General features: G+C 43.0%; 1 protein-coding gene across 1 annotated transcript; it reads right to left on the bottom strand.

The window, feature by feature from the left end:
- Positions 1 to 584: 584 nt before the first annotated feature.
- NMUR2 (neuromedin U receptor 2) lies at positions 585 to 8,289 on the bottom strand. The gene is made up of 4 exons (XM_040078326.1): positions 7,570 to 8,289; positions 2,673 to 2,757; positions 1,821 to 1,946; positions 585 to 844 (listed from the first exon to the last, which is right to left on the bottom strand). The coding sequence occupies exons 1-4, from the start codon at positions 8,287 to 8,289 to the stop codon at positions 585 to 587; spliced, it is 1,191 nt and encodes a 396-aa protein (XP_039934260.1).
- Between the last annotated feature and the right edge of the window lie 4,312 nt (positions 8,290 to 12,601).

The following is a 12,601-nucleotide window of genomic DNA, read 5'->3' as shown; positions in this document are numbered from 1 at the left end:
TACAACTGCTGGCTCCCTGGTTCTTCTGGCCCAGAAATAGCTGCTGCTGGTGGCTGGTGTTTATCAGCCCAACTCTGAGCTGCTCTCATTCTTGCCTGTTTGCTAACGCTGACAGAGAGGTTTGCAACAGCCATGCCTCAGGAAGGCTGTAGCAGAGGGAAGTGGGACTGGCTTACCTAGAGCTAGAAGTGGATAGAGAAGGCTTTTGCAGAAAGATGTCCTGTTTCAAAATAAGAAATAACTGATGTTTCGCTTGCTGCACAAGAAGCTATTTGGTAAGACTGGCTGAGCTGATTCTCTCTCCCATGCTGGCAGCACTGGGAATGTCTCTCACCTTTTAAAGCAGCTCTTTTCTGGCACAGCTTGCAGTGAGCAAACTCAGATTTCCAGCCCTCCCATTAGCTGGGGGGTAACACAGTGCTTCCCTAACACACCCTAAATACAGTCTCCTCCTTCGTTCATTCAGTTGGACACCTCCTGAGCAATTCTTGCTGAAATCAGTCTTTTAGCAAGTTTTCTTCTGCTTTAGTTTCTTCAAGTGATTTTCTTAACCATCTCTTTCACCTGGGTCACATCACAGACAGTCACAGCCCCGTGGAGAGCTGAGAGCTGCTGACAGATGTCCTGTGTGTGCCAGGGACACTCGTGTTTTCAGCAGAGTCCATGAGATTGTGATCCTTAATCACAAACATGCTCTTCTGGGATGAAATCTTGCACTTGGGATGTTTAGGGGTGCAATGCTTGCAGCAAGGAGAAATCACACTGAGGAAAGCCATCCTGAAGCGCTGGGAGAACAGGTTGTAAATGATGGGGTTTGTAGCAGAGCTCAGGTAGAAGAAAACACCTGGGAGAACAAGGGTGGGAAGAAGAGAAAGACATTAATTTATGTGTTAAATCATCTCAGAAGAGGAAAGTCTCTTTATTGCCTGTACAGCTCCACCAAGCTCGGATGCAAGGGTAGAGGCAGCAGCAGTGGAGCTCTGCTGCCTTCCTGGCACAGGCAGAGGGATGTCTCATGAAAGTTAGCTCAGCTTTCACTGCACTGAAAGGAAAGAGGGAGAGAATGTGAATTGGAGCTCAGCCTCTCCAGCTGTTCAGGAACCAGCTCTCTCTTGAGCTACCCTGACCTGCCTCCAGCACTGCCCTCATCCCCACAGCAGGATTTGCACAGCTGGTGCCCCATCAAAGCTGCCAGAGGATAATTTCCAGCCAGGGGAAGCTAATTTCCTACAACTCACCAGGACAATGGCACAAGATTGGATTTGTCTGAGCTGCCTAATGGCCACAATTAGTGTTTTCCCATGGCAGACAAAATAAGATCCCTCTTTGAAAAGCCCTTCATTTTATGGTTGGCGAGGCCATAAAGATTTGGTTTTATCACCCAGTGCTGAGCAGTATGTAAGGCTCCTGCATTTGGTAAGGTTCCTTATTTGCCCCAGAGAGCCTCTGGAAGAGGCTGCCTGCTCCTGTGTGCTTCTGAAAAACAGCTGAATTACAGCAGTCTACTTCTGAGCATTCCCAAAGATGAAAATCATCTAGTAATGATGCATGATATCCTTATTTTTTTTTAATTTTATTCTTTGTGAATATTCAGACACTGAATTTGATAACATGTCCAGATCTTGAAAGCTGCAGAAAACTGCCTGCCGTTTTTATTCAGGCACCATTCTCATCACTGCTCACCAAACCTCAAGAGGATTTTCCCCACAAGTCTCATGTCCCCTACAAAATAAATTACCACACATTCCAAGTAAAACCACTCACAATTTTTTTTTTTTTTTTTGGCCAGTGCCTGTGCAAGTGGAAGAAGAAGGCTTTACCTGACACCACATGAATTAAGTTGAAGGTATTGGCCAAAGGCTCAGTCCATTCCACAACAAAGCTGAAGAAAAGTCGGTCTATATGGAATGGAGCCCAGCAGATGGCAAAAACTATCACGAGGACAACTGGCATGGAGAAAGGGGAGAAGAAAAACAGGTCAGAAATGGGAGGACATGGTTCACCAGCCTGCACAGGGCAGAGAGCTCATGAAGCTGGATGGGAGACTTAATATATAAATTATATTCATGATTTAAAATATTTGCCATCTTATCCATCTTACCATTACCAACTAAAAGAAAAATCTTTCCACTAATTTTTGTATTGGACAACCCAATGCATGCACACAGAGTGACATTCAAAGAGAGCAGGAAACAGCCTGGCAATGTTGGGGTACGTATGGAGGCCAAACCCAGGCTCAGAAAACCAGGCTGGCTCCAAAGCACAGTTTGGTGTAATGCAAAACAGATGTGAATTCTGTAAAAATGTACAAGACTATTTGCACTCTTAAGAAAAAAAATGGGGATCCTCCCTGGAAGGCTGCAAGAGCTAGTTTAGAGTGAAGGATGATGGAGAATTGCCATGCAAGCATCTGCCATGAAGTTTTGCTCAATATCCTCTTGTGCTGGGGAGGAAAATTTGCTTTCTGAGACTTTTGGTAGTCACCCCTGACGCTTCACTCCTGCAAGTCCAGATGAAACAGAAATAAGCCCCTTTTTAAATATGACAGCTACTCATAACTCTTGTACTCAATGAAGCTTCAACGCCATGAACGATGAACCATCATTTACCCTGCAGGATCTGGTCAAACTCCTGCTCATGGTAAATAAAACACAAAAGGACTCACTACTTACACAACATCTTGGTGACTGATTTCCTGGATGGCCTCTGAACATTCACAGCCATTTCCTCCACTTCCAAAGATTCATCTCCTTTCAACTGGCAAAAGGAGGGAAATTAAAGGACAGCTTAGACAAGAGACCACATCCCCACCAGACACAGACTGTAGTTTGAGAAAGCAAAATTTGGGGCCACTTGGGACTCACTATTTAAAAAAAAAAAAAAAAAAAAAAATCTGCATTTAATTTTTTTTTTTAGAAAAACATGGAAGGTTCAAAACATCTGCAGATTTTATGCATCTGAACCTGTATATTTACAGCAAATTTGTATTTCACTTCCCCACTTACCTTTTCTCAACGAGTCAATATTTAGTTCACAGTTTATGTTCCATTTCAACAGTATTTTGCTAGGCGCAATTTTCTAGCGAAATATTGTTCATTTGTTTATTTTCCTAAAAGTGTTCCCCACAATTACACACAAACCAATGATCCAAAAAATACCCAGAGAGGCCTCAGCACAACACAGCTGTAATCGTTGGAAAAAATCCTGTAGAATTCAAGGGAGTTTGTTTCATGTCCTGAGTGTTGGGTGTAGCTGATATTAAACCCATCTAATGAACAAACCCCAGAAATTCTGCCTTGCAGATGGGCAGGGTGCATGATACACACAGATTTAGCCACACACTGCCCAGGCATGACAAGGAGAGGTTTTTCTCCAGTAGTTTTTCCTGGACTTCAAGAAAAATGGGCATAAAGAGCAATAATCTGATTGTCCCTGGAATCTGTCAGCAACATGTTTATGATGAGAAGATTGGTGCTTTGGTGATGAAAGGTTCAGGTTTACATAAAAAGGACAATGGATTTGAACACCAAGGAAATAATATCTGGAAAATCCAAATCTGGTCCCAGCTTCCTGCAGTGGGAGCTCCTGATTAGCCAACAGCTTTGTCTGTTTTCAAATAGAGAAACTGGAACCAAAACTTAATTGTACATGAGGAGACATCAGGAATGAGGGAAAAGACAGAAATCACTCTCGATTTGCAAAACCTCGTGAAGACATGCTAGTTGCGCCATTTGCTTTTGCCTTTCACTCTGTGACATTTTGATTTCTGATTAATGATAATTTTCTGTTAGGATGATGAAATGAGCCCTTCTTTCAATGTTCTCTTTATTCTATTTATAAAAGAAAAAAAAAACATGTAAATGGAATTATAGTCAATTATAGTGCAATTCAGCCTCTCATATTTTACATTAGTCCCCTTGTAACTTTTAGTCATAACCACAGTTGCTTAAGGAAAAGACTCAGTTGATTTGTAACACATCTACTGATAAATGATCAGATTTATTAAAACCCTTGCATTCCCTTCAGTGGTTTTCAGTCTCAACAGTAATCAATTCCAGGCATATTCCAAAGCCTCAGAGAGTACAGTATGCTGATGCTGTAATAAACCAGAGACACATGTATCTTTATTTTTCCCCATCCTCCTCTCATTTTGATGGTGCTGTAAGGCTCCTCTTCGGCCTCATGATGAAGGTGTAACAGGTAAAAACTCAGCAGCTGCAGTTTAACAAAAAAATGAAAATTACAAACAGGGAGGGAAAAAATGAATAAATGAGTCTGTGGCAAAGGTTGTAACTTGGGTTAATGCCAATGGTTTGAGAGGGGTAGAACCCCAGCTAAGACACTGGTTGCTTTTACATCACTGTGATGTATGAGGCTGTGTGGGTTTGGGATGAATGTTACCCTTTTCACTGCAAGAGAATTAAAAGTGACTGGAGCAAGAAGCTGAAAATTGGATTTTCCCCACAGATCGTTATTAGCTACAGCATTTCACCCCAGAAATCAAAAGGCTGAGTGAAATTAGGGTCTCACCTGTCCCCAGACAAACACAGTGAGGCCACTCAACAAAAGAAGGACTGTTTTCTGTAATCTGCAGAAGCAGAACTGTTTTCTGTAAACTCCTTGGCCTGCTTGACACTAGCGGTGATCAAAGACTCTCTCCAGCTGATAGAAAAATTGGCATTTAAACCCCACAAGGCTTCTGCTAAAGATTACAGTCCTGCCTGTTTTGGAGGTTTGGCTGAAGCCGTTGCTGCTGAGCTGCAGCCTTGGCGTGCCCCCACGGAAAGGAGAACCAGCCTCTGGGACAAGGACTGCTGAACGACCCCCATGGAATGGGAACTGACTCTAGAAGAGGTGTGCTGGGCTCTGCAGAAATTAGCCAAAGGTATTCACCATCCACAGATGATTCTGGGCATTTAAAAGCTGGGTGTTTGGGGACAGAAATAGATTTCGATGATAAAATCTGAACCGGGTGTGCATTGCCAAGAATAAGTTTACTTGCTTCAAAGACAGCTAAAGTAAAATTGCCACTATGTCCAAATGATGATGATGATAATGATGATGATGATTAGTGCCAGTTACTGAGGGGATGAGACACTAAGAGAAGAGTTGGAATCTTTGGAGAAGAATCACCCAGCCTATGTCATCAGAAACCCTTGTTAAATAGAGTATGAATTTTAGGCAAGCAGTGATCAGCACCTATGCCTGTGTCCTTTTAGGAATCAGTTTGAAAAAAAGGGGCAGGGACCTTGCACCAAGTCCTGATGCAGTGCAGACCTCTTCCCAAGCAACCCCATTTCAATCAGTGCCCCAGGGATGAACTTCCAGGAGCAGCTACTGCCCGATGTTCTCATCTTGTCCCTCTCCTCTCCCAGCTCTTTGGCTGTGGGTTGCAATCAGTAGCTCAAGAGCTGAACTGGGTTTGGAGAGCCTGGATGATTTGGGGATTTTTCCTAAAGGTATCTGTGATGGGAACCCCATGAAAGAGGCAGCAGGAAGCCTCCACCATCAAGCCTAATGAGTTTACAATGCGATGATCAGCGTCCTCCTCTTTACACTGGAACAATCAATTGACCATAACATGGCAATATTAAACCGCCAAGCTTTAAAATTATACAAGTAGATAATGAGGTAATCAAGTATTTCCCAGTGAAAAAGACTAATGTATTTTTACATTTTTCAAGGAATTAAATTATAAATTAACTCAGGTACCTTATGACCCATGTTTGCTGCCTTCTCACGGCTGCTTGGCAGGTCACCTGTCCCCACCTGCATTGCATCCTGAGACTGTCCAGCACTGGCAGAGCTTGAGGGAGAAACAGGTGAGGAAATGTCCTTTCTACAAAGCCTGGGTACGAAAAGGTTACGTCTCTGTTTGCAGAATTCAAGTTGTTGTACAACCTTTGGATCAACCCTGAGCTTTTCCACTACATTCTGTGAGTGATACATGGCACTCAGGAAACTGCAGGGTGTTGCTAAAGCCTCACAGATTTCCTCCTCTGTGAGTAGATAAAAAGTGTCTCCTCTTGGAAAATTATATATACATGCATCATTCTCCTATCTCTTCTGTTGAAGAAATGAAATCATCTTGCCCAGAGCAGATTGGAGATAATGCAGATCTAGTCAGGATGGATCCTGTTAAAATTTGGAAGTCTGAGCTGGATATATAGAAAAACAGAGGCGCAAACAGTGAACATTACTGTCTTTAGGAAAGACAGCCTGAACAAATGTATGGATTTTCAGAAGTCCTGGGGTCTCAGCTCTCATCTGGAACTGAGCCTCTCCTTTGGGATGGGGTATAGGAATATCTGCTGCTGCAAATAAAATTATTGCAACCTACCCTCAAGTCTTCCTTCTATAAATTCAGGGATTTTTTTTTAATTTTTGTAACAACCCTATTTTCATCACTTTTCAATCACTTCAGGTCTTATTTTGCAAAATATTTATTGAAACTATGTCAAGACCCCTCAAAATCCTCCAGAGATCTGGGATAGTTTAACCCATTCACTGCCTCGAAGATCTGCTCTGTGCTATGGATTTCTGGCAGATTATCCATGGTTTTTTCCTGGGGAAGTAAAATTTGCTTCTGTATAATTTCAGGTAAGAGTAAATATCAGCCAGCACAACAAAATAATATATACTCCAGCAGAGATTTTGTAGCGTTTTTTGCATATTATTTAATAAGTACATTAATCTCCCTTTCTTGCTATGGGATCAAACACATCTTTGTAAACTTTAAGTTACATTCAGTGTGAGAAAATGGGATTTATATTTTCTAAATGTCTGCAAATTATGAGAAAAAAGCAGTCATCAAGTCACTGTGATTAGCAGTGCATTTCAGTGTTGTGCTCTGTGGTTTTATAACTGTGATCCTGATTGTTTTATCCACACATTTACATGATGGAGACTTGTCAAAAGTAGTCTCAGTTTTCTGAAGAGAGAATGATTATAAGCTTTAAGGTAGCCTGGTGAGACATGGCTGTAGTTATATAAAAAATGATTGTTGAATTAGCTAGCTGCAGCAATAAGGTAACATTTCAGTTTATGAGCTCTGTGAGTTTTAACATGTGAATATTACCACTGGCTCCAGGGAAGGAAAAGAAGAAAGTAATGCAATGGAAATTCTACAATCACAAGAAAAGGGAAAACAAATAGTACACAAGGTTTGATCACTAGCCATCTTCTTTTTATTCTTTTCACATTTTCCTTTTGGTCCATTTCTTTCTAGTTTCTACTGCAAAGGTGTAAATCTCTGAGAGGCAGGAATCAATCTATAGACTTGGGTGGGTGTTTCATTAACACTCAGATGTGAGCAGCAGTGATAGTAAGTTTTTATAAGAAGATTGGGGTAAATTATTTCCCAACACAGCTATATTAATTTCAGAACAGGGTTGCACCAGAGAGGAAGTCGGATCTACTATTTTCAGAGGTTCGAGAAACACTTCTGCTGTTTTGGGGGGGAAAACACGGGCAACAAAAAGGTGCAGAACTCACTCAAAAGCCACATATACACACAAGCACACAAGAATGAGCCAAGGAAACACTGAGCACAGTCGGAGCAGGACTTACTCTTAGCCCCATCAGATAGTACAGCACACTTATCACCCCCATGGGCAGCACATAGAAGAGCAAAGAAGTGATCTGGACAATCCAGTTGTAGATCCACAGGGGCATGACCACGGTGCAGGTGGCGGAGCCGGGCACCAGGGTGCCGTTGGGGAAATGCTGCAGGGCGATGCCGTGCGTGCCCGTGTTGGGCAGGGCGAAGAGCACGGAGAGCAGCCAGAGAGCCAGGATGGTCCTGAGGGCGCGGCGGCGGGTGCTGTCCAGCTTGGCGCGGAAGGGGTGCCGGATGGCGATGTAGCGCTCCACGCTCAGCGTGGTCACGCTCAGCACGGAGGCCAAGCACACCGTCTCGAAGAGTGCCGTCTTCAGGTAGCAGCCCGCGGGCCCCAGCAGGAAGGGGTAGTTGCTCCACATCTCGTAGACCTCCAGGGGCATGCCGAAAAGCAGCACCAGCAGGTCTGAGACCGCCAGGCTGAACAGGTAGTAGTTGGTCGGGGTCTTCATGCTGCGGTGCTTGAGGATGACGAGGCAAACCAAGAAGTTGCCCACCACCCCGACAAGGAAGATCACGGAGTACACCAAAGCCATGGGCAGGAACAGGTGGCTCCGCCTGGGCCCACATAGGAAGGTTAAATAATCCTCAGTGCTGTTTAAGTACCCCCTGAGGCGTTCTTCACGCAGAACAAGGTGGTTCAACCAGGAGAAATTACTGACCCAGGCCATTGCTGGATCTGCTGAAATGTTTCGCTGCTGAGGTTCGTTGTCCCTTCTGATTCTCTGAGCAAGTTTGCTCACTTTTTGCAGAGAGAGGAGGAGGGACGTGGCTGCCGTGCCAGCCCTGGATGCACAGAGCCACTGAGGATGCGAATGAGAGTGTTTGCCTCGCTCTGGGTGAGGTTTTGCTGCTCAACAGCTGTTCCCCTGCACGGAGCCCCTCAGCCTGAAAGCCCCTCCTTTCCCACATAGTCATTGGCTCGCTAAGTGCGTTAGATTATAGAGTGCGAAAAGAGATCCCAGCCACTTGCATCAGCTCCCGTGGCTGATGCACTCACAGAGTCACAAAAGTGGGATCTGAAACAACAGGGTACAAAACCAACTGCAGGTTGTTTTTTTATGTCAGAGGGTGGGAAGGCAGACCAGAAACACCCCCAAAACTCAGTCCAAAAAGCTTTTACAAAATGATAATGGTGCTACACCCGGTTATGAGCAACGAGCAAAACCAAACAACACAAAAGACTCTGGCATGATTTTGCTTTTTGAATCTCTGCTGATTTTTATTTTCTGCTGTCTATGGCAGCAAGTACTTGGAGACAGAGTTTGATCAGTAGGAAGCCAAATGGTTTCTGTAGCCATTTCTGTGGAATTATAATCTTTCAGCTTTTTTTTAAACACTGCAATTGTTTTTCTCCTGAGATCTGACTAAAGATTTTAATTGCAATTCTTATTGATATCAAAATATTTTCTCATTTCCCAAGTGCGCTGGAATTTGATCCTTTATTCTTAGAGAGGCTTGTTTTGGGAATATTTTTGTACAGCATATTATTCCATATTTATTGCCTATGGGACATAAACTTGTATAAACTCCTGTTTCTCATGAATGACAAGCATTCTGCAAACACACTTTCTGAGCCAAAAACTAAGTGTCCTGCAAGGATCATGGCTGACCAAAATAGATGATTTAGCTCTGTATGAATGCTTGATTACTCCCTGAATTTCTCAAAAAGAAAAATGTTCCAAGCTTGGAGATACAATTTTCTGAGATTCGGAAAACATTCAGCTGTTTGGAATGGAAGACGTGCAAGGTCTGAGGGCTAATTTATGGGATTTTTGTCAGCTTGGTGTGTGATTTGTCTGCCCAGAACCTCTCAGTAGCTCTCACTTTTGAGTACCTGCCCAGTCCCCCCCTTGAAGCCATGTAAACCTTTCACATCCCTCACATCCTTTGGCAAGAGGCTCCTTGAATCTGCTGTTAGCATGTGCATCTCTGTTCTCTGCTTGACCCTTTAGCTTGACCTCTCAAGGAAAAAAAAAAAGAGATTGTTCCAATAAGCACAGACTGCCTCCAAAATAGCCACAGCGCCCGAGGAACCAGGGGTTGGTCCCTTGGAGGCACATTCAATGTGTGGAGCCTGGGAATTACTGTGCAGTCACTTAAAATGTGAAAGGCACGGAAGGTACCACAACTACCATACTAAAAGGCAGAAGCAAGTCTCTTGTGATGACTTTCAGACTGCAGAAATTATCTCACACATAAACTGTCTGCATCAGAAGGACCCAACTCATTTATTTTTAGTATTGCACAGAGGTAATTTGTTCAGCAGATCGAAGAGTTTTACTGGATTATTGAATAACAAATGTGCCCTTTTGACCCATTGCTCCCTTCATTAAGGATTAATTTTATAGCTATTCCCTGCATTTTAAAAATGTTGGATTTGATCTTGATCTGCAGCTGATGTAAGAGGTAAGAGCAGAGGAATCATTAGTTGGCTGCTTGGCTGGCACCAGGATTAACTCTTTCAGAGCAGAGCAGAAGACAAGTATTTGAGAATTTGTGCAGGACGAAACATTTTATGTACCTCTGCTTCACTTTCAAATTTTTGTTTTGTTTTATTTATGTCTTTTGTTTTGTTTCTTTTTTTCCCCCATACAATCTCTTAATACTTAATTTCTTTCCATTTCTCCTTTTTCTTCCCCCACTAAATTTCATCACTCCGCTCTACACTGCAGCACACCTGAGGTGAGCAAACCCTTCTGAAGTAGCTACCAAATTGGCTTCATTTTTCTTCTTGCACATTAACCTTTGTAAAGAAACTGAAGTGGAAGATTGGGTCTGTTCAGCTCGTACCCAGTGTTACAGAAAAGGAAACCAGAAAGAGTTGAGTTATTTACTGAAAAGCCAAAGGGGCAGTAACACCCACTGGGATCTCTATGAGAGGAAAGTAATGGGCTGTAAAAGCACATCAGGTCACCTGAAAGTGTGGATGTGCAGACCCACTTGTGCCTATTTCCACCTGTTCTCAGTCCTCTCTGATCCTGCTGAGCTCAAATGCTGAAAACCTGTACGAATAGAAGGAGCAGAAAGCTGGATGGACCAATGTTGCTATGACCACGATTGTACCGCAGATGGAGAGGACAAAGAGAGTGGAAAATATATTTCAGTCTATTTCTCAAAGTTTATTTGTGTTCTATATCATATCTGTCCCAATAAGGATAGAAGAATGTATCCAACCAAAGAATTTCTCTGGCTCTATATGAATGGAAATATTTTATTTTTACAACCGAGACAGAAAATAAAAACAGATTTTCCTTATGAAAGTAATATTAAAGCACTTGATATTTTTCATTATAAAGCAAACTTCATTGGTGCTTGCTTTTATACACTCGAAGGAAGAGGGTGTGCTGCATGCTGGCCTGGGAATTGTGCAGCTTTATACAATAGCAGCGTAATGAATGAAACGTAATATTTCCATTAATGTAGTGCAATATTGGCAACATTAACCCAGACAAGTTTTTTTGGCACTGTGCAAGAGTCCCAGTGGGGCACTGACTATGTCCTCGTGCTGCTGATGTCGCTTGTGCCATGTTTGCATGGTGGAAGGTTTCCCTTTGCCAGTGTAATGTGCAGCACATCTCTGGATTCCACTATGAGGGCTGAATTCAAGCACCTTTGTGTTTGTCCAAGCCCTTGTAAGGACACCCATCAACTACTTTATATTAGCACCTGGTGAGTAATTGGAAAATTGGAAAATTGGGCACATTAATCAAAAGAGGCAGAGGACAGTGGAAGTTATCCAGAGTATAGAAAATGAATAAAAGCTCCATCAGCCCCACTGACAGGGCAGAGTACTTTGAACTATGAGCCATTATGATGGACTCTTCTGAGCCTTTGTTTATCTCAGAATGGAGACTTGCATTCATGCAAAACAGGCTATTTTTGGATATTTTTATCTATTGTGTTGAGACAAAGAGGTTTCAGATCCAGCATCATATGCTCTGGTTGTGGATCTGGAAGCGATAGAACTGAGTGAATGCCCTGGTGTGCCACACTAATCAATTCTATTAGATTCTGTCAGTGCAATCCTGCACTGACATGTCCAGTTGGCACCCAGGACTGGAGCTGGCATCTCTCAGCAGACCTGCAGGGGATTTTCCTCGGAGTTTGCAGGAAAATGTTGCACTTCTTATTGTGCACACACCCTCAGGAAGTCACCCTGCTTCACTGGAAGCGCCTGGAGAGGTGCTGGGTTTGCCAGAATTCTTGGAAAGAGGGTCCAGCTTTTTTTATCTTCAGCAGGTGAAGCTCGTTTTTTCCCTCATTTCTAATTCCCTTTTGCAGGTTCTGTTGTTACAGTGGCTTCTCCCCTGCAATTTGAGGATACTGGAGGCAGGGGCAAAAGCCTTTAGAGGTTCTGTGTGGGGGAGCTGCTCTCCAGCCTGTCTGAGCCTGAGTTCACTGCTCCTTTCATGGAGCTTTTCTGAGCTGCCCATGGGGCCACACAAAGTTCTGAACTGCAGATTCAAACTCCCAGTTTTAATCCTTGGAGAACTTGGCAGTACCAAGTGTTTCTGTCCCAGAGGAATGCAAAGAAGAAGATGCAAATAAGAGGGTGCAGAGCTGGAAAGCAGAAATGTTAAGCTATACTACACTGAAGACATTAACACAATTTCCTAGAAAAATATATCCTCATTCCCCTTATAAATTCCTGAGCTATAATTATAAATAATGGATTTTTTTTTTTTTTTTCCTCCTTTGAAAGTCTTGTTTGAAATGTTCCCTACAGTGGGGGGAATGTGAATCCTTGTTCTCCTAAGTACCTTCAGTATAAAATTCACCAAGCCACCAAACACACAGGTACATTCTGTGTATTTTCTCTTCCTCAAGGCTGTAGGATGGACCTGCACTATAACAAAAGTCCTGCAGTAGCCTTTCCATGCCTGGTTGTAAGTAATTTTGCAATTACCTTGGCTCTTCACAGAGAGCTCTTCCATGGCTGTGCATGAGATCTGAAGTCCCCAGGATATCAATCAACACAAG

This window comes from Hirundo rustica, chromosome 14 (assembly GCF_015227805.2).
Source record: "Hirundo rustica isolate bHirRus1 chromosome 14, bHirRus1.pri.v3, whole genome shotgun sequence".
Taxonomy (NCBI): Eukaryota; Metazoa; Chordata; class Aves; order Passeriformes; family Hirundinidae; genus Hirundo; species Hirundo rustica.
The sequence above is the reverse complement of the archived record's forward strand: the minus strand, read 5'-3'. Positions and strand labels throughout refer to the sequence as shown.

What these genes read in the sequence shown, in the direction of transcription:
- NMUR2 (XM_040078326.1), bottom strand. Translation starts at nt 8,289, where the DNA reads ATGGCCTGGGTCAGTAATTTCTCCTGGTTGAACCACCTTGTTCTGCGT. An exon ending in ATCAGTCACCAAGATGTTGT is followed by an intron (nt 1,947 to 2,672) that starts GTAAGTAGTGAG and finishes TCTCCATGCCAG; the next exon opens with TTGTCCTCGTGATAGTTTTT. An exon ending in CTTAATTCATGTGGTGTCAG is followed by an intron (nt 845 to 1,820) that starts GTAAAGCCTTCT and finishes TTGTTCTCCCAG; the next exon opens with GTGTTTTCTTCTACCTGAGC.